Source organism: Sphaerodactylus townsendi, linkage group LG17, assembly GCF_021028975.2.
Source record: "Sphaerodactylus townsendi isolate TG3544 linkage group LG17, MPM_Stown_v2.3, whole genome shotgun sequence".
NCBI lineage: Eukaryota > Metazoa > Chordata > Lepidosauria > Squamata > Sphaerodactylidae > Sphaerodactylus > Sphaerodactylus townsendi.
In genome coordinates this window covers 9731216-9752908 of record NC_059441.1, presented here as the reverse complement: position 1 = coordinate 9752908, position 21693 = coordinate 9731216, and the positions used below count along the sequence as shown (strand labels likewise).

General features: G+C 53.3%; 1 protein-coding gene across 1 annotated transcript in view; it reads left to right on the top strand.

The window, feature by feature from the left end:
- Nucleotides 1-21693, top strand: part of ENTREP2 (endosomal transmembrane epsin interactor 2) — an 82953-nt gene that overhangs the window by 37415 nt on the left and 23845 nt on the right. The window contains exons 2-3 of the mRNA XM_048519713.1: nt 3948-4079; nt 20920-21027. Coding sequence (XP_048375670.1) covers nt 3948-4079; nt 20920-21027 — 240 coding nt within the window. The remainder of the gene's footprint in view (nt 1-3947; nt 4080-20919; nt 21028-21693) is intronic.

Below are 21693 nucleotides of genomic sequence, written 5' to 3'. Positions count from 1 at the left end.
CCACCCCCCCCCCCCCCCACCCCCCCCCCCCCCCACCCCCCCCCCCCCCCACCCCCCCCCCCCCCCACCCCCCCCCCCCCCCACCCCCCCCCCCCCCCACCCCCCCCCCCCCCCACCCCCCCCCCCCCCCACCCCCCCCCCCCCCCACCCCCCCCCCCCCCCACCCCCCCCCCCCCCCACCCCCCCCCCCCCCCACCCCCCCCCCCCCCCACCCCCCCCCCCCCCCACCCCCCCCCCCCCCCACCCCCCCCCCCCCCCACCCCCCCCCCCCCCCACCCCCCCCCCCCCCCACCCCCCCCCCCCCCCACCCCCCCCCCCCCCCACCCCCCCCCCCCCCCACCCCCCCCCCCCCCCACCCCCCCCCCCCCCCACCCCCCCCCCCCCCCACCCCCCCCCCCCCCCACCCCCCCCCCCCCCCACCCCCCCCCCCCCCCACCCCCCCCCCCCCCCACCCCCCCCCCCCCCCACCCCCCCCCCCCCCCACCCCCCCCCCCCCCCACCCCCCCCCCCCCCCACCCCCCCCCCCCCCCACCCCCCCCCCCCCCCACCCCCCCCCCCCCCCACCCCCCCCCCCCCCCACCCCCCCCCCCCCCCACCCCCCCCCCCCCCCACCCCCCCCCCCCCCCACCCCCCCCCCCCCCCACCCCCCCCCCCCCCCACCCCCCCCCCCCCCCACCCCCCCCCCCCCCCACCCCCCCCCCCCCCCACCCCCCCCCCCCCCCACCCCCCCCCCCCCCCACCCCCCCCCCCCCCCACCCCCCCCCCCCCCCACCCCCCCCCCCCCCCACCCCCCCCCCCCCCCACCCCCCCCCCCCCCCACCCCCCCCCCCCCCCACCCCCCCCCCCCCCCACCCCCCCCCCCCCCCACCCCCCCCCCCCCCCACCCCCCCCCCCCCCCACCCCCCCCCCCCCCCACCCCCCCCCCCCCCCACCCCCCCCCCCCCCCACCCCCCCCCCCCCCCACCCCCCCCCCCCCCCACCCCCCCCCCCCCCCACCCCCCCCCCCCCCCACCCCCCCCCCCCCCCACCCCCCCCCCCCCCCACCCCCCCCCCCCCCCACCCCCCCCCCCCCCCACCCCCCCCCCCCCCCACCCCCCCCCCCCCCCACCCCCCCCCCCCCCCACCCCCCCCCCCCCCCACCCCCCCCCCCCCCCACCCCCCCCCCCCCCCACCCCCCCCCCCCCCCACCCCCCCCCCCCCCCACCCCCCCCCCCCCCCACCCCCCCCCCCCCCCACCCCCCCCCCCCCCCACCCCCCCCCCCCCCCACCCCCCCCCCCCCCCACCCCCCCCCCCCCCCACCCCCCCCCCCCCCCACCCCCCCCCCCCCCCACCCCCCCCCCCCCCCACCCCCCCCCCCCCCCACCCCCCCCCCCCCCCACCCCCCCCCCCCCCCACCCCCCCCCCCCCCCACCCCCCCCCCCCCCCACCCCCCCCCCCCCCCACCCCCCCCCCCCCCCACCCCCCCCCCCCCCCACCCCCCCCCCCCCCCACCCCCCCCCCCCCCCACCCCCCCCCCCCCCCACCCCCCCCCCCCCCCACCCCCCCCCCCCCCCACCCCCCCCCCCCCCCACCCCCCCCCCCCCCCACCCCCCCCCCCCCCCACCCCCCCCCCCCCCCACCCCCCCCCCCCCCCACCCCCCCCCCCCCCCACCCCCCCCCCCCCCCACCCCCCCCCCCCCCCACCCCCCCCCCCCCCCACCCCCCCCCCCCCCCACCCCCCCCCCCCCCCACCCCCCCCCCCCCCCACCCCCCCCCCCCCCCACCCCCCCCCCCCCCCACCCCCCCCCCCCCCCACCCCCCCCCCCCCCCACCCCCCCCCCCCCCCACCCCCCCCCCCCCCCACCCCCCCCCCCCCCCACCCCCCCCCCCCCCCACCCCCCCCCCCCCCCACCCCCCCCCCAAGAAGAAGAAGAAGAAGAAGAAGAAGAAGAAGAAGAAGAAGAAGAAGAAGAAGAAGAAGAAGAAGAAGAAGAAGAAGAAGAAGGAGTAGTAGTAGTAGAAGTAGTAGTAGTAGTAGTAGTAGTAGTAGTAGTAGTAGTAGTAGGAGGAGGAGGAGGAGGAGGAGGAGGAGTTTGGATTTATATCCCCCCCTTTCTCTCCTGCAGGAGACTCAAAGGGGCTTACAATCTCCTTGCCCTTCCCCCCCTCACAACAAACACTCTGTGAGGTAGGTGGGGTTGAGAGAGCTCCGAGAAGCTGTGATTAGCCCAAGGTCACCCAGCTGGCGTGTGTGGGAGTGTACAGGCTAATCTGAATTCCCCAGATAAGAAGAAGAAGAAGAGTTTGGATTTATATCCCCCTTTCTCTCCTGTAAGGAGACTCAAAGGGGCTTACAATCTCCTTGGCCTCCCCCTCCCCCTGTGAGGTAGGTGGGGCTGAGAGAGCTCCGAAGAACTGTGACTAGCCCAAGGTGTTCACTGTTTTATTGTTGTTGTTTATAATATGTATGTTTTTGTTGTTGATTAAGAGTTGTGGTTCCGGTATATAAATGTTTAAATTATTTTCATTAAAATAGATTTGTATAGTTCACCCTAGAGCCAGACAGGTTCTTTTCCTTTTTTTAAAATTAGCCCAAGGTCACCCAGCTGGCATGTGTTGGAGTGCGCAAGCTAATCTAGTTCACCAGATAAGCCTCCCCAGCTCAAGAGGCAGGGCGGGGAATCAAACCCGGTTCTCCAGATTAGAGTGCACCTGCTCTGAACCACTACATCACCAGAAGAAAAGTGGGACGATTTCTCATTGTGATGATTGCCCAAGCTATAGGATAATAGCAGGTTGGGTTTCCAACTCGAGGTTGGAAATTCCTAGAGATTTAAGGGCGGAGCCTCAGCAAGAATTTGGAGTTTGAAGAGTTTGGATTTATATCCCCCCTTTCTCTCCTGCAGGATACTCAAAGGGGCTGACAATCTCCTTGCCCTTCCCCCCTCACAACAAACACCCTGTGAGGTAGGTGGGGCTGAGAGAGCTCTGAGAAGCTGTGACTAGCCCAAGGTCACCCAGCTGGCGTCTGTGGGAGTGCACAGGCTAATCTGAATTCCCCAGATAAGCCTCCACAGCTCAGGCCGCAGAGCAGGGAATCAAACCCGGTTCCTCCAGATTAGATACACGATCTCTTAACCTCCTACGCCACTGCTCCAAGGCATAATGCCATAGACTCCGCCCTCCAAAGCAGCCATTTTGTTTCCAGTGAATCTGATCTCCGTCGTCTGGACAGTAGTTGTAGTTGTGAGAGATCCGGACATTGTTACCTGGAAGAATTTGGCAGGTGACCCAACCGGACTAGCTCCCTGACCCTGTCTCATTGTGAAGATCTGAAGAATTCTCGTTCCTGATGTCGGCGTCTCAGCTTGAAATGAATCTGGGACTTTTTGTGGATTCAGCGTTGCAGATTTTTAAAAGAAGATTCGCTCCCACACAACGTCCGCTCATACCCTGTTTCCCCAAATATAAGACATCCCCGGAAAATAAGACATAGTAGAGGTTTTGCTGAAGTGCGAAATATAAGGCATCCCCCAAAAGTAAGACGTAGCAAAGTTTTTGTTTGGAAGCATGCCCGACGAACAGAACACAGAAATATAAGACATCCCCTGAAAATAAGACAAAGCACATCTTTGGGAGCAAAAATTAATATAAGACACTGTCTTATTTTCGGGAAAACACGGTATTCTGAGAAATGCCTTCCCATCTGTTGCTGATGGTGAAACGGCAGCCAGCTCACCCTATCACAATCCCTACAGTTTCCTGATGCAATAATCCTATAAAATCTATTTCCTAACTCTTGAAAATTGAAGAAGGAAGGTTGCGTTTTTAAGGCAGTTTCAGGGAAAATTCCCCCACTGACAACACTATACAAATATGTAATGGGATTAAGTAGGAATGTCCGTTCAGTAGGATGAATACCGCTAAAATGTCGGGTTTCACCTCTCCTTTTCTTTCCTTCCCCCAGATAAAATTCGATAGCGACGGGGTCTGCGTTTGCTGCGAGCTGCAACACCAGACCTCGGGCTGCAGCAACCTCGGCGAGACGCTGAAACTGAACCCACTCCAAGACTGCGACGTGGTCAGGCTCACGCTCAAGGTAAAAACCTAGAATTCCCCCGTTAGCCGAGTTTTGCGGCACCGTTCGATTGGCGATTACCGAGGGTCCCCGAAGACCAACGTCTTTTCTGGCGCCCATCAAGTTCTATTGCCCAGCAAGGCGTTTTTGATTGGGCACTGGAAGTTTGGCTGTGCAGGTTTTTAAAAGCAATGTTTTGAGAGCAGTGACCACCACGCAGGGGCGTAACGAGGCAGCCCTGGGCAAACTGTAGCCCTGGGCAAAACCTGAGTTGGATGCCCCCCCCCCCCCCCCGCATATTAAAGCGTACTCCACCTACGACCAAATTGGGGCCTCTTTTTTGCACCAAGGACATTGAAAAGTTGCCTGCAGGGGGTGCATTTTTAGACACATCAGCACCAAAATTTCAGCTTATCATCAGGAGACTGTCCTTATGCTACTCCCCAAGTTTGGTGAAGTTTGCTTCAAGGAGTCCAAAGTTATGGACTCCCAAAGGGGGTGCCCCATCCCCCATTGTTTCCAATGGGAGCTAATAGGAGATGGGGGCTACAGTTTTGAGGGTCCATAACTTTGGCCCCCCTGAACCAAACTGCACCAAACTTGGGGGGTGCCATCATCTCCAGATGATACCCTGAAATTTTGGTGCCGATACATCCAAAAATGCACCCCCTGCAGGAACATCCTAGAAATTTGCCCAAGAATCTTTGTTCTGCATTGAGTTTTCTGCATTGCTGTGGGGTTGCAGGCTGTGGGGGGCACATTTCTGAAGGCACAGTCTCAAAACTTTCAGGGTCTCATCAGGAGACTTCCCTAATGATTCCCCCCAGGTTTGGTGCAGTTTGGTTCAGGGGGGCCAAAGTTATGGACCCTCAAAACTGTAGCCCCCATCTCCTATTAGCTCCCATTAGAAACAATGGGGGATAGAGGCACCCCATTTGGGAGTCCATAACTTTGGACTCCCTGAACCAAACCTCGCCAAACTTGGGGGGTAGCATAAGGACAGTCTTCTGATGATACACTGAAATTTTGGTGCCGCTAGCCTAAAAACGGCACCCCCTGCAGGCCAAAAATGGAAAACCCAATGGAAATACCCAAATGGAAATACCCAAAAACGAACCCAGCATTTTGATGCCTCCCACAAGGTGATGCCCTGGGCAGCTGCCCACCTTGCCCAATGGGCATTACGCCAGTGCCACCACGGCGCAAAAATAATCCTGCGTTGCCAAACTCTGGCAGCCATTTTGTGACTGGCTCCGCCTCCTGCGGCCATCTGTTTTGGCTGGGCCCACCATCAGAATAAGAAAGGTGTCCAGACACTTAAAAAGGGTGGGAAACCTCTGAATTGACCAATAATTTAATTTAATAATATCTGGGAGCAGGAGCTTGGCGCGTTGGTCCGAAAGTAGCGCTGGATTTGTGTCCCTGTTTTCTTCCAGCATCACTAACTCATACAGTCATCCCTTCCACATCGTGACTTTCCCCGTCGCGGTTTTGATATATCGCGGGTCGGCATGAGAAATTAATTGGGAATTTGGGGAGGAGTTTTGTGGAAGCTGCGGACGACCCGCGAAGGCCGGCAGACGGCGCAGGAAAAGTTTAGAAACTCAGAAATGCATTAAATATATGTGTAGTGTTGTGTGATGTCCACATATTTATGTTTGAATGTCATAAATGTGCCCAGTTCCTTTTTTGGAAATAAAAGAAAATGGGGAAATTCAACGTCTCCGGTCGAAAAATTCAGGCAGGCGTTGATGTGTAGCCGCTTGACTTTAGACCTTGGAGCAGAGGTGGGATCCAGCAGGTTCTCACCGGTTCCCGAGAGTAGGTTACTAATGATTTGTGTGTGACGAGAGGGGGTTACTAATGGGTGGTTTTGCCACGTGATTTTTGCCTTAGTTGCGCCCCTCCTCTCAGCAGTAGCGCGCAGAACTTGAAGCAGTCTAGCAGGAGCTGCACCGGCGTGCGTGGCAGCCTGCGCCTGCGCGCATTCGTTTCCCGCTCAAGGACTGGCGCAGCGGCTGCGTCCTTGCCACAGCCCCGCCCAGGAATGCCCAGCCACGCCCCCCGTCGTGCCCTGCCCAGCCCCATTGGCGCTACGCCACAGTTTGAATCCCACCACCATGGGAACCTGTTACTAAATTTTTTGGATCCCACCACTGAGTGATGCTGCCAATCAGAAGAGACAGGACTGATTTTGACAGACCCATGGTTGGATTTGGTCGAAAGCAGCCTCCCGTGTCTTGCCAACTTCGTGCGCCTCTCTGTTTTCATTACGGTCCTTTAAACTTTGGACTATTACTTGATCCGTCAGTCATGTTCGGATAGGTCCAGCTGCCCAACCCACTTGGCTGGACGGCCCCAGAGAATCCCACTGGGTTGAGCCAAGTGCAAACTGCGTAGGATCAGGACAGGAGGCTGAAATCTGTTCCTACAAGATTCCCTCTTTGCTCCGCGTTTCCCGCTCTGTTTGTACAGGTGCCACGTTCCAGCTCTTAGCTCTTCAATGCAGTTCCGTTGGGGACGTCATTAATCGGAAGGGGGGGGGGGAAGCTGACGACCGTCACACTCATCTTCTGTAATTATGATTAATAATTCTCGCAGGCTGCTAAGTGGGGAAACAGCTGTTGTGCGTTCGCAGTTGATGTGGCCGGAAAGAGGGAGTGACAGAGACGAGCGAGAATATAACAGGTGGCTGACCGCGCCGTATCACGGAGCAACGCTGACTAACCCGAATGCATAAAATAGGGTTCTGGTTCTGGCTGTTGAGGATTTTCTGGGCTGTGTTTTCATAGCCTGGTTGCTTTTTCTCCTTTGAGCAGCAGTGGCGTAGGAGGTTAAGAGCTCGTGTATCTAATCTGGAGGAACTGGGTTTGATTCCCCGCTCTGCCACCTGAGCTGTGGAGTCTGATGTACCTGTCTGCCTAGTACCTTTTTATCTCCGTTACCAGGGACCTTAAGAGCAGTTTGGGGAGCTGTTCTTTGCTCTTTTTATCAACACAAGAAACATGTCTGGCTCAGGGTCACCCTAGGACACCTTCCGCACATGCACGATAATGCCCATTCAATCCACTTTCAACGCACTTCACAGCCAGTATTTTCCCGTGCGGAACAGCACAATCCACTTGCAAACAATTGTGAAAGTGGATTGAATGTGCATTATTCTGCACGTGCAAAAGGGGGTAGCTGGGGAGCTTTTCTAAAGTGTGGCGATTAAACTCAGCCCCCTATCCTCGTCTAACCCAGCCCCAAAGGAGGGGGGGCTATTAAATCTAATTGATAATAATAACAGCCAATGACTGCTCAGTCTTCGCAACTCTAAAGGGCTTCAAAAGGAGCAGCAGTGGCATAGTGGTTAAGAGCAGGTGCATTCTAATCTGGAGGAACCGGGTTCGATTCCCCGCTCTGCCGCCTGAGCTGTGGAGACTTATCTGGGGAATTCAGATTAGCCTGTGCACTCCCACACACGCCAGCTGGGTGACCTTGGGCTAGTCACAGCTTCTCGGAGCTCTCTCAGCCCCACCTACCACTTGGCTAGGGGTGTCTGTTGTGAGGGGGAAGGAGCAAGAGACTGTCAGCCCCTTTGGGTCTCCTACAGGAGAGAAAAGGGGATATAAATCCCAAGCTGTGCCCCGTCTTCTTATCTGGGGAATTCAGATTAGCCTGTGCACTCCCACACATGCCAGCTGGGTGACCTTGGGCTAGTCACAGCTTCTCGGAGCTCTCTCAGCCCCACCTACCTCACAGGGTGTCTGTTGTGAGGGGAAAGGGGCAGAGTGTAAGCGGAGTCTCCTGCAGGGGAGAGAAAGGGGAATGCTCAAATCAAACTCTTCTTAGATCTTTGCTTATCTGGGGAATTAGATTAGCCTGTACACTCCCACACATGCCAGCTGGAGCCTGAGGGCTAGTTACAGCTTCTCGGAGCTCTCTCAGCCCCACCTACCTCACAGGGTGTTTGTTGTGAGGGGAAGGGGCAAGGAGATTGTCAGCCCCTTTGAGTCTCCTGCAGAAGGAGAGAAAGGGGGGAAATCCAAACTCTTCTTCGCCTTCTTATCTGGAATTCAGATTAGGCCTGTACACTTCCTCTGACATGTTGCTGGGTGACCTTGGGCTAGTCACAGCTTCTCGGAGCTCTCTCAGCCCCACCTACCTCACAGGGTGTCTGTTGTGAGGGGGGAAGGGCAAGGAGATTGTAAGCCCCTTTGAGTCTCCTGCAGGAGAGAAAGGGGGGATATAAATCCAAACTCTTCTTCGTCTTCTTATCTGGGGAATTCAGATTAGCCTGTACACTCCCACACATGCCAGCTGGGTGACCTAGGGCTAGTTACAGCTTCTCGGAGCTCTCTCAGCCCCACCTACCTCACAGGGTGTTTGTTGTGAGGGGGGGAAGGGCAAGGAGATTGTCAGCCCCTTTGAGTCTCCTGCAGGAGAGAAAAGGGGGATATAAAATCCAAACTCTTCTTCTTCTCTTCTTACCTTTCGCCCGCCTGTCGCAAACCATTTCCATTCATCTCTTGCCTTGAAAACAGTACAGGGTTGCCGTAAGTCAACGGAAAATTGTGACGTTTTCCACCACCTTGTGTATATATCAGGGTGCTTAAGTGAGAAGAAAGGATTGGGAGAACGTGAATAATCTGACATCAAAGCAAACGGCAAAGTCCACAGGGACAGAGTTTATAAGGAGTCTCGTTAAGCTATCGCCGGGGGCGTTTTTTGTATTTATTTTATCAATTTATAGAGTGTCTTATCTCAAAATTAATTGGCCTTCTGGGAACGTGACATTAAAAACAGCGAGGGGGCCCAGGGCTCGAAATCTTTGGCTGGAGCATCAAAAAGGGCAATAATCCGTGCGTGTCTTGCTGGCTCGTGAAATACAGAAGGGCTACAGCTGCACATTTTGGAAAGGAGTCGGCCCGTCTTGATTGGTTCGGGACTGTGTGAGCTTTCGAGTTGGCACCGAGTCGAATCCCAAAGAGCAGCAAAAATAAATACCTCTCCGGTAAATAAAGAACAAATGAATTCCTCCAGTGATTTTGTTGAGCTGGGCTCTGAGAGACCAGGGGGTTCTTCCAAAGTTTAGTAGAGAATCTTGGGGGGGGGGGGGGGAGGAGGAGGAGGAGGAGGAGGAGGAGGAGGAGGAGGAGGAGGAGGAGGAGGAGGAGAAGAAGAAGAAGAAGAAGAAGAAGAAGAAGAAGAAGAAGAAGAAGAAGAAGAAGAAGAAGAAGAAGAAGAAGAAGAAGAGTTGGATTTATATAAGAACATAAGAACATAAGAACTAGCCTGCTGGATCAGACCAGAGTCCATCTAGTCCAGCATTCTGCTACTCGCAATGGCCCACCAGGTGCCTTTGGGAGCTCACCTGCAGGATGTGAAAGCAAGGGCCTTCTGCTGCTGCTGCTCCTGAGCACCTGGTCTGCTAAGGCATTTGCAATCTGAGATCTTATATCCCCCCTTTCTCTCCTACAAGGAGACTCAAAAGGGCTGACAAACTCCTTTCCCTTCCCCCTCTCACAACAAACACCCTGTGAGGTGGATGGGGCTGAGAGAGTCCCAAAGAACTGTGACTAGCCCAAGGTCACCCAGCTGGCATGTGTTGGAGTGCACAAGCTAATCTAGTCCACCAGATAAGCCTCTCCAGCTCAAGTGGCAGAGCGGGGAATCAAACCCAGTTTTCCAGATTAGAGTGCACCTGCTCTTAACCACCACACCACGCTGGCCAGTCATGGGATACAGCCTGGTATGGTTTCCTAGCTAGGAAGACCTGGGTTTTAATTCTGATTTGGACCACAGGAATCAGTGAAATGAGCTAATATGTGAGGGTGGCCGGCATGGTCTCCATCCCATGACCAAGTTAGAAGTCCAACCGGAATGTTAACTTTCCTCCTTCCTCGGAGACCTTCTTGTATCATTAAGCACTGGGCTAAAGTGTGCTTTTCCCCCTCTTGGTTAAAAAAAATGCTTTATTAAAAGGAAAGGGGTCCCCGGGGGCAGCTATAAAAGCTCTGCATCAAAATTATATTATGGAACGGCTCCAGAACGTCCTGTATATTAAGCAAAATAAGTGCTTTCCTTTGGGGCCCTGCTCTGTTCCTTCCACAATTAATGCTTTGAAATTATCTCAGTCTGGGCTGGCTCCGAGCCAGGCGGAGCCGTAGTCCAAACGTGACCCCTCTGACAACTTTATCTTGATGAACTTGCCAGGTTTGAATCAAAGTGTTGTGTCGTGAAGTTTCGCCCAGAAGGAAAGCAATTCAGTGGTCAAAAGGTCTGGAATCCGTGTCCTATGAGGAGAGACTGAGGGGCTTTCCGCACTGACAGAGTTGTACTGGTTTCTATCTAGGTTCACCTCAGTGTATCCGCACAGCAACTGAGCTCAACGTTGTTTTGTCTCAGTTCCCCCCCCCCCCTCAGAACTGCGACATCCCTGTCGCAGTTGTGAACTGCACCTTTCTGCTGGAACAAGGTCGATACCGCCGAAGGCATTGAAGCGCCGGACGCTAGCTGAAACGACACCTCATCCGTTCAACCAATCAGGCGCCGCTTTTGTGGAATGCGCAGAACGGGAGAGTCATGGCGGGCATGTAACTGTAAACTGTAAACACTGTAAAAAAACCGCTCCCGTTTCCCATGGTAGCACAAGCTCCAATCACGATCGAGGAGCGAAACAGGCACCAAGATGATCCCGCCCACTCAGCTCGGTTCCAGGGGGCCAAGTAAGTTGCTGTGCGGACAGCCTGGAATCGCCTCCCACTGAAGGGAACCTAATCGACCTTAGCTCCCTTCTGTCGTGCGGAAAGCCCCTTAGGGAGCTGGGGATGTTTTGCTTGTGAAGAGGTGACATGCTAGCCCTGTTTAGATCTTTGAAGGGATGTCATGTTGGTGAGGGAGCAAGCTTGTTTTCTGCTGCTCCAGAGACTAAAACTAGGAGTCATGGGTTCCAGGTGAAGGAAAAGAGATTCCACCTGAACATCAGGAAGAACTTCCTGACAGCAAGGGCTGTTCGACAGTGGGATGCACTACCTCAGAGGGTGGTGGAGTCTCCTTCTTTGGAGGTTTGGGGAATCAAACCTGGTTCCTCCAGATTTAGAGTGCACCTGCTCTTAACCACTACGACGCTGCTGCTTCAGAGAGGCTGGATGGCCACCTGTCAGGAGTGCTTTGATTGTGTGTTCCTGCATTGCTTGTTTTCTGCTGCTCCAGAGACTAGGGCCAGGAGTCATGGGTTCAAGGTGCAAGAAAAGAGATTCCACCTAAACCTTAGGAAGAACTTCCTGACTGTCAGGGCTGTTCGAGAGTGGAATGCACTCCCTCAGAGTGTGGTGGAGTCTCCTTCTTTGGAGGTTTTTAAAGAGAGGTTGGATGGCCACCTGTCGGGAGTGCTTTGATTGTGTGTCCCTGCATTGCAGGGGGATGGACTGGATGGCCCCCTGGGGTCTCTTCCGACTCTATGATTCTGTGAGAGTGATGGCCGTCATTTCAATCTTGATTTTTCTTTAAAGGCGCAGCCGTCCTTGAGTTTCTCGAGTAAAAACGACTATGCGGAGTGCAATTTCATGGGTGAAAAGGCTTAACTGTTCATTATCTTTTTTTTTCCAGGTTATTGTGGGTATATAAGTAATGAGGTGCTGTAATTGAAGTCAAGCAAGGGTGAAAGAGGTCTTCTTTCACAGTGTTTCCATACCAAGCACGCTTTCTGACCTTAATCAGTAAAAATGTTAGGGGGTTATCGTCGGGGGGATCGATTACAAGGATGTTTGTCAACGTTGGGCACCCACTAATTTGGCCCTTTCCGTGTTTTCTTGAATGGATCTCCCAAACTTCATGGGGAATTAGAAACGCTTTTTGAGAAAAGCATTGAATTTTGTCTCCCCGCGGGAAGCCAATCTGTTACGCGTGGAAGTCTGAAATTATATCTTTCTCTTGAGGCACTATGGTTTGGTGGAGTCAGCAATGTTGAGATCACTGTAGAGCTGGGATTTAATTCCACGATCTGACCATTTCCAGCCTAGATTTACATGATCCCAACCGTAGAGGTTGAAGTTAAGTTCCCAATCCCATCCCTAGAATCGGGTTCCATTCCCCCACTCCTACCAACTGAGTGAAAGCGGAGGAGGCATACCTATTGATCCCATATGTCTCCGCATTCCACCATTCCTATGCATGACCTTGGGCTAGTCACAGTTCTCTCAGAACTCTCTCAGCCCCACCTGCCTTACAAGGGGTCTGTTGTGGGAAGAGGAAGGGAAAGGAGTTTGTAAGCCCCTTACAGGAGAGAAAGGTGGGGTATAAATCCAAACTCCTCCTCCTCCTCCTCCTCCTCCTCCTCTTCTCCTCCTCCTTCATCCATTCCCACCCACTCTATTCACCAATTCCCACCACTGGACACCCTCTAGAACATGCACCTGAGTTCATCCCGATGAGGTCCCCTCAACATGCAAACGTCAGTCACAACTTGGATTTGCAAATTAGAAACAAAGATTCCAAGCGTGAGACGTCTGCATTTGGAGTACAGGACCAGATTGAGGACCACGCCCATTCCTAAAGACAGACCTTTGGATATCAGACCCATCCTGACCATTTATGAAAGCCAGAGTCCGGTTCAACCGACAACCCCCCAATTCAGGACTTGCCAGAGGAGTGTTGTCAGAAGAATAAAGTAGTTTGCAAATTACTATAATTTCCCAAGATTATAGAGGAGGTTCATCGGCTGAAACTCTGAAAAAGAGTTCCTTTGAAGAGAAGTAAACATGTTTTGAATGATCTGATTCTCGGACTGTGCGTACGACGCGTGAGGAAGTCGGGGAGGGAGGGGGAGAAGCGTTTCCTTTCCCTTTCCCTTTAGTAAACGGGGCCAGATTCCAAGGGCCGCAAAAGAATATGGCATCTGCAATATTAAGCTGTCATTTTGCCGGCAAGAAATTGCTATTGTGCGATTGGATTTAGATTAAAGGTAGGCAGGCCTCGCCGTGCAGAAATGCGACTTCTGTCGGTTTAGATTTTCCAGGACTGCGAAAGACATCTTTGGGATCTCCAACCCAGCCCCAGTTATTATTATGATTTCCGCCAAGCACTGTTCATCTTGACTTCAGCCATTTAACCTCTCTGAGTCGCAGGCTAATTTTAGCTTCCTTTTGTAGGTTTCCGTTCGGAAGCCTTTGCAAAGCTCTGGATACACGGCAGAGTTTCTTGGCAAAGGCAAAATGCTGCAGCGTAGAAGGAGCGGCCAGGCTGCATTTTTGTAATGACGGCAAAAAGCATCCAAAGGGAAAAACTAGACATGCAGCAATATTATTACTGTTGTTATGGTCGTTAGCAGTAACAGTGGTATCACCAGCTGCTAGACAGCTGCAGATGGGTGTCTCGGGCCCGGCCACTCTTTTTGGTAACCCCAAATTCCTTCTGTAAGTAGAGATGCCAGTCTGGAGTTGAGAAATTGGTGGAAATATGGGAAGGGTGGAGTGTGGGGAAGGGGGCGTGGCTTGGTGGATAAGAACCAGGGTGGTGTAGTGGTTAAGAGCAGGTGGACTCTAATCTGGAGAACCGGGTTTGATTCCCCGCTCCTCCACCTGAGTGGCGGAGGCTTACCTGGTGAACTAGATGTGTTTCCGCACATTCCTGCTGGGTGACCTTGGGCTAGTCACAGTTCTCTCAGAACTCTCTCAGCCCCACCTGCCTCACAAGGTGTCTGTTGTAGGGAGACAAAGGGAAAGGAGTTTATAAGCCACCCTGAGTGGCGGAGGCTTATCTGATGGACCAGATGTGTTTCCGCACTCCGACATTCCCGCTGGGTGACCTTGGGCTAGTCACAGTTCTCTCAGAACTCTCTCAGCCCCACCTGCCTCACAAGGTGTCTGTTGTAGGGAGACAAAGGGAAAGGAGTTTATAAGCCACCCTGAGTGGCGGAGGCTTATCTGATGGACCAGATGTGTTTCCAAGACTTATTATCTCCCGCTGGGTGACCTTTAAGAACACAGTTCTCTCAGAACTCTCTCAGCCCCACCTGCCTCACAAGGTGTCTGTTGTAGGGAGACAAAGGGAAAGGAGTTTATAAGCCACCCTGAGTGGCGGAGGCTTATCTGATGGACCAGATGTGTTTCCGCACTCCGACATTCCCGCTGGGTGACCTTGGGCTAGTCACAGTTCTCTCAGAACTCTCTCAGCCCCACCTACCTCACAAAGTGTCTGTTGTGGGGAGAGGAAGGGGAAGGAGTTTATAAGCCACCCTGAGTGGCGGAGGCTTACCTGGTGAACCAGATGTGTTTCCGCACTCCGACATTCCCGCTGGGTGACCTTGGGCTAGTCACAGTTCTCTCAGAACTCTCTCAGCCCCACCTACCACACAAGGTGTCTGTTGTGGGGAGAGGAGGTGGGGAAAGCGTAGGAGGTGTGTGTTCTGTTTGTCGAGGTCCAGGGCTCTAGGAAAAAATAAATACCTTGGGCTGATGTGTTTAAAGGGCGTTTTGTTTCTGTTTCTCGGCCTCTGAGGGCCGGAAAACGCCTCAACGCAGTTTGGGGCGCTTGAAAAATAGACAGATGTTAATTAAAATCTGTAGGAGGAGAAGGGAGAGGTTATTTACGGCTTTAATTTCCCAAACATTCCCCGTGCCACTTAACTTCGGCAATGGCGGCATTTAATTAGCCGCCGCAGCCATTAAAATAGAATAGGGGCGATTCTGTTCGTGTGCCAAGTTGCATCATGTCTCAGATATTTTGCCCACATCATTCTGAGCACCTCTTCATAATTTTCACTTCCAACGTGTGCGGTCGACAACAAATCGTGGAAGTAGGAAACGTAACATGGGGCTGGTGGCAGCATAGAGTTCTTTCTGTTGCTGAGGCTTGGGAGTTAACCTATGGGATTTGGAGTGGATTCCGATCCACGGGGATCGTGCGTCCTAGTGGGGTGTTTTTTTAATGGAGCCACAAAACTTCTAGGCCAGTGGTTCTCAACCTGGGGGTCGGGACTCCTTTGGGGGTCGAACAGCCCTTTCCCAGGGGTCGCCTAAGACTCTCTGCATCAGTGTTCTCCATCTGTAAAATGGATAAATGTTAGGGTTGGGGGTCACCACAACATGAGGAGCTGTATTAAAGGGTCGCGGCATTAGGAAGGTTGAGAACCACTGTGCTGTGTTTATATTGTAGGAGAGAGTTGCCGACATCATGGAGAACTTGGAAGTTCAGTATTGGAAGTTCAGTGTGGGATAGAGTTGCCAACATCGTGGTGAACTTGGAGGTTCAGTATGGTCTACTCCAGGAGTCTGCAACCTGCAGCTCTCCAGATGTTCATGGACTACAATTCCCATCAGCCCCTGCCAGCCTGGCCAATTGGGCTAGACAAGTAACACATCTGAATCTATAAGGTATATATAGATTCGCTCAGACACGAATTAAAGAACACAAAAGGCACTATTTCAGCCGGAGAAATCAGCAATAGCAGAACACTTGATAAACCAACCTGGACACAGAATATTATTTGAAAACACAGAAATTCTGGACCACTCTGACAACCACTACGTCAGACTACACAGAGAAGCCATTGAAATCCACAAGCACGTGGACAGTTTCAACAGAAAGGAAGAAACCATGAAAATGAACAGAATTTGGCTGCCAGTGTTGAAAAACTCTAGAATCAAGACAGTGACAAATCAGCTACATACAAACACAGGACAACTATAGACAATAGCAACCAAGGAAACAAAGACCAGGATACTTCTATTCAGATGCATTCACCTATTGACCTTGCTATCTTCATTGTCACTCCCAGGCTACAGACTTCTTTGTGACTCACATACCAGGCTACCCTATTCAGAGGGCCTCACCTTTTGACCTCACAGCGTATATACTCCACTTGCTTTCCATTCCTACCATCAGATCCTCTGAAGATGCCAGCCACAGATGCAGGCGAAACGTCAGGAGAGAATGCTGCTAGAACACGGCCATACAGCCCGGAAACCACACAGCACCCCAAGGTATATATCCTCCACTTGCTTTACGACCATGAGATCCTCTGAAGATGCCAGACACAGATGCAGGCGAAACGTCAGGCGAAAGTGCTACCGAAACACGGCCATACAACCCGGAAAACCCACAACACCCTAGTGATCCCGGCCGTGAAAGCCTTCAACAAGACTGAAACAGTTGCTCCGTCTTGGCTAGGAAGGCAGCAAGAATGGCCTTGACTGCTGTGAACCGGCTGGGGCCCTCTGACCCATTTTCTGAACTCTTCCTGCTTCCTGGCGGTTGGCGGTTTTCTGCTTGGGGGACGTGCGTACAAGCAGAAGATGAACCCGGGAGCCTCGTTCTTCTGTTTGCCCAGGCTGCGCCAATGAAACAGCTGTGCGTTAGCCGGCCGCCGCTGCTTGGAGGTTGTCAGCAGTCGGAAGGAACAGGAAACGTGGCCGTCTTCGACAAGAGCTTTGATTCTGCCCTCCCCTCCTTTCCTCTCTTTCCCAAATTTTGTTAGCAAAACATTTTTTTTGCTATTTCCTGTGGATTTTCCTTGCGCCCCATTGGAGGTTTTTGTTTTGTTTCTTTGTCTGTTTGTGTTGCAAGCCTGAGCCCGGTTGGAGCAGTAAAATCCCAGAGGATGCGCCGGTTCGCTGGCAGGTACATAATTTGGAAAAGCAAGGAAGTAAAATCACCTGTTCGGACTGCGTAGTAAGCGTTGGTTGGGGGTTTTGTGTTAGCGCGCGGTGAGCTGTCAACCAGTAAATGAAGTTTTAGTTGATTAATCATCTGCTCTTCAACCAATTACTGGATTGATTACATTTGAATACATTTTCACGTTCGCTAAATCGTGACATTGGTGCCTTTTTGAGATCGGGAGTGAAGGTCTTGATAACTGTGTTTGAAACTGTTTTCAAAAGCACCCGGTCTTACGTAGCTTCCGTCCTGAAGAAGAAGAAGAAGAAGAAGAAGAAGAAGAAGAAGAAGAAGAAGAAGAAGAAGAAGAAGAAGAAGAAGAAGAAGAAGAAGTGGAGGAGGAGGAGGAGGAGGGGAAGAGGAGAAGAAGAGGAGGAGGAGGAGAAGAGGAGGAGGAGGAGAAGAGGAGGAGGAGAGGAGGAGGAGGAGGAGGAGGAGAAGAAGAAGAAGAAGACGAGGAGGAGGAGGAGGAGGAGTTTGGATTCATATCCCCCCTTTCTCTCCTGCAGGAGACTCAAAGGGGCTGACAATCTCCTTGCCCTTCCCCCCTCACAACAAACACCCTGTGAGGTAGGTGGGGCTGAGAGCTCCGAGAAACTGTGGCTAGCCCAAGGTCACCCAGCTGGCGGGTGTGGGAGTGTACAGACTAATCTGAATTCCCCAGAGAAGCCTCCACAGCTCAGGCGGCAGAGCTGGGAATCAAACCCGGTTCCTCCAGATTTGATACACGAGCTCTTAACCTCCTACGCCACTGCTGCTCTTTAGAGTGTCAGTTTTATCCCTGGAGGGACAGGGAGGGGCTATAGACTGCCGAAATTGGATGGGGTGGCATTGGCATTTTGACCTGCTGTCCAGAGCCTCGGCATAATCTTGGATGTTTCCTCATCCGTGGAGGCCCAAGTCGCAAAGACACCCAACGTGGCTTTCTACCCTCTTCACCAGGTGACGCCGCTGGACCTTATCGATCCTGCCCCGCCCTGGGTGTGGTGATCTATGCAATGGTCCCTTCCAGGCTGGATTACTGTAATTCACTCTACATTGGCCTTTCCCTTGAGGTTGAGAGACAGCGTGGTGTCGTGGTTAAGAGCAGGTGGATTCTAATCTGGAGAACCGGGTTTGATTCCCCACCCATCCATCAGGAGTGGCAGAGGCTTATCTGGTGAACCAGGTGTGTTTCCGCACTCCTACATTTCTGCTGGGTGACCTTGGGCTAGTCACGGTTCTCTCAGAACTCTCTCTGCCCCACCTACCTCACAGGGTGTTTGTTGTGAGGGGGGAAGGGCAAGGAGTTTGTAAGCCCCTTTGAGTCTCCTTACGGGAGAGAAAGGTAGGGTATGAATCAAAACTCCTCCTCCTCCTCCTCCTCTGGAAACTGCAATTGGTCCAGAATGTATAGGCAGGGGTTCCTACGGGGACTCCTGTAAGATCGCACATTTCTCCTGTGCTTTGCCAACTGTGATGGTTACCGGTTGCATTCCGGATGAAGTTCAGGGTTTCGGAGCAAACCTTTAAAGCCCGAAGAAGAAGAAGAAGAAGAAGAAGAAGAAGAAGAAGAAGAAGAAGAAGAAGAAGAAGAAGAAGAAGAAGAAGAAGAAGAAGAAGAAGAAGAAGGAGGAGGAGGAGGAGGGAGGAGGGAGGGAAGGAGGAGGAGGAGGAGGAGGAGGGAGGAGGGAGGGAGGAGGAGGAGGAGGAGGAGGAGGAGGAGGAGGAGGAGGAGTTTGGATTTATATCCCCCCTTTCTCTCTTGTAGGAGACTCAAAGGGGCTGACAATCTCCTTGCCCTTCCCCCCTCACAACAAACACCCTGTGAGGTAGGTGGGGCTGAGAGAGCTCCGAGAAGCTGTGACTAGCCCAAGGTCACCCAGCTGGCGTGTGTGGGAGTGCACAGGCTAATCTGAATTCCCCAGATAAGCCTCCACAGCTCAGGCGGCAGAGCTGGGAATCGAACCCGGTTCCTCCAGATTGGATACACGAGCTCTTAACCTCCTACGCCACTGCTGCTAAGGAGCCTGGGACCCTCATATCTCTGTGCTCTTCCGGAAGCAGCCTTCTCTGGCCATGCCAACTTGCCTGCCCTGCCCCCTCCTTTTCTCTCTCTTTCCCTCCCTTCCCCCTCTTTTCTTCCCCTTTCTCCCCCCCCCTTTTTTTCCCCTTCCCCTTTTTACCGACTAGGTCAGATCAGAGGGAAGGGAAAGCTCAGGTTGATTTAGTTAGGTTTATTAAATCCGCTATCCCCCAGTTGGGAAATGAAACGGAGATTGAAACGGCATCGTGGTTTCTGTGCGTTTTTAATAATTTTTGAAATTTTACTAATGCTGGTTTTATTGAATTATGTATTGACGACTAGTGAGTGGCCCTGAGTCCGAGCTTCGGCTGGGACAGGGGGGGATATAAATGTAAATGAAGGAAAGACGTGGAGGCGTTCCAACTTTCCCCCTGTAACCCTTTGTGGGTTTGTCCCCCGAGGCCAAGGCGGGGCTGTGTGCTGTTGAAATGGGACAGGTCTAATAGAGACCCCCTACCACAGAGATAGCTGCCGACAGCATTTATTATCGGAGTGAGGTGGACTGATTGGTCTCGTGGTGCAGGGAAAATAACCTGGTTCTTAATACTAACAAGACAAAGGAACTTATAGTGGGCTATAGAAGGAATAGCTCAGAAATTCAGCCCTTGACTATAAATGGAGATCAAGCAGAGCGGGTGGCTAGTTTTAAATTTCTGGGCGTTATGATTAAAGAGGACTTGACCTGGGGCGTTCAGACTGCCGCGGTGGTTAAGAAGGCCCAGCAAAGACTGTACTATCTGAGACTTTTAAGGGAACAACAACTGGATGGAAAACTCCTGGTGTCCTTTTACCGCTGTGCTATAGAGAGTGTCTCAACCTACTGCATCTGTGTATGGTTCTCCAGTTGCACAGTGGCAGATAGGAAGGCGCTCCAAAGGGGGATCACTACTGCACAGAGGATTATCGGTTGTGTGCTGTTGAAATGGGACAGGTCTAATAGAGACCCCCTACCAAAGAGATAGCTGCCGACAGCATTTAATATCGGAGCGAGGTGGACCGATTGCTCTTGTGGTGCAGGGAAAATAACCTGGTTCTTAATACTAACAAGACAAAGGAGTTTATAGTGGACTATAGAAGGAATAGCTCGGAAATTCAGCCCTTGACTATAAATGGAGATCAAGTAGAGCGGGTGGCTAGTTTTAAATTTCTGGGCGTTATGATTAAAGAGGACTTGACCTGGGGTGTACAGACTGCCGCGGTGGTTAAGGAGGCCCAGCAAAGACTGTACTATGTATTGTCGAAGGCTTTCATGGCCGGAATCACTGGGGTGCTGTGTGGTTTCCGGGCAGTATGGCCGTGTTCTAGCAGCATTCTCTCCTGACGTTTCGCCTGTATCTTTGGCTGGCATCTTCAGAGGATCTAGTGGTAGTAAAGTAACACATCTGAATCTATAAGGTATATATCCTCCACTTGCTTTACTACCATCAGATCCTCTGCAGATGCCAGCCACAGATGCAGGCGAAACGTCAGGAGAGAATGCTGCTAGAACACGGCCATGCAGCCCGGAAACCACACAGCACCCCAAAGACTGTACTATCTGAGACTTTTAAGGAAACAACAACTGAATGGAAAACTCCTGGTGTCCTTTTACTACTGTGCTATAGAGGTGTGTTAACCTACTGCATCTGTGTATGGTTCTCCAGTTGCACAGTGGCGGATAGGAAGGTGCTCCAAAGGGTGATCACTACCGCACAGAGGATTATCGGCTGCCCTCTCCCCTCCTTGGAAGAACTCTATCATTCCCGAAGCCTAAAGAAAGCCCAAAATATTCTGAGAGACCCGTCTCATCCAGCACACTCTCTTTTTGAACTGTTACCATCTGGCAGACGATACAGGTCTATCAAAACTAGGACAAAGAGGCTTAGAGACAGCTTCTACTCTAGAGCTGTGGCTATGCTGAACTCCGCGGCTTCGTGTTGATGTGTTTGGGGCTGTGTAGGGATGGGTGGAGGAAGGGGAGAGTGAGGATGATGGATGTATGAGTCTGGAATTGTGTGCATCGAGGAATGCTGCTGTAAGTTTCGCTGTGCGTGCACAACGACAATAAGATGCTTATGCTTATCCCGGTCATTTGAAAACGTCTCTGTCGCCTTTGTCTCGCTTCGATAAGGAGTGACGTTCCACCTCCTCTCTCCTCTCCCTCTTTTTCCTGCACAGGACCTGTTGTTTACCGTCTGCGCCCTCAATATCGTCTCCACGATTGTCTGCGCTCTGGCCACGGCGATGTGCTGCATGCAGATGGTCTCCTCTGACATTCTGCATATGGTGAGTGACTTTCCGTGCGCATCCGTAATTAGACACAATCTCCCTTTGCCTCTGGGAAAAGGGGCGGGATCTACGGGAAGGCTCGCCTCAAGGCTAAAGCCTCGCCGTCTTGTTTCGAAGGCTGAGTCTTAGAATGCGGGACACCGGGATCCCTGGGAGAGTGTCCAAATGCTGTCGTTTTGGGCTACCAACCTCCAGGGGCTGCCTGGAGATCTAGAACTACATCTGATCTTCAGGTGGTAGAGTCCCCGTGAGAAAATCGTAGAATCATAGAGTTGGAAGATACCCCCAAGGGCCATCAAGTCCAACCCCCTGCCATGCAGGAACACACAATCCAAGCACTCCTGACAGATGGCCATCCAGCCTCTCTTTCAAAACCTCCAAAGAAGGAGACTCCACCACACTCCGAGGTGGTGCTTCCCACTGTCGAACAGCCCTGACAGTCAGGAAGTTCTTCCTAATGTTTACGTGGGATCTCTTTTCTTGCACCTTGAGCCCATGACTCCTGGTCCTACCCTGTTTCCCCGAATATAAGACATCCCCTGAAAATAAGACGTAGTAGAGGTTTTGCTGAAGTGCGAAATATAAGGCATCCCCCGAAAGTAAGATCGTGTAAAAGTTTTTTGTTTGGAAGCTTATGCCCGCTCCCAGACAGAACACAGAAAA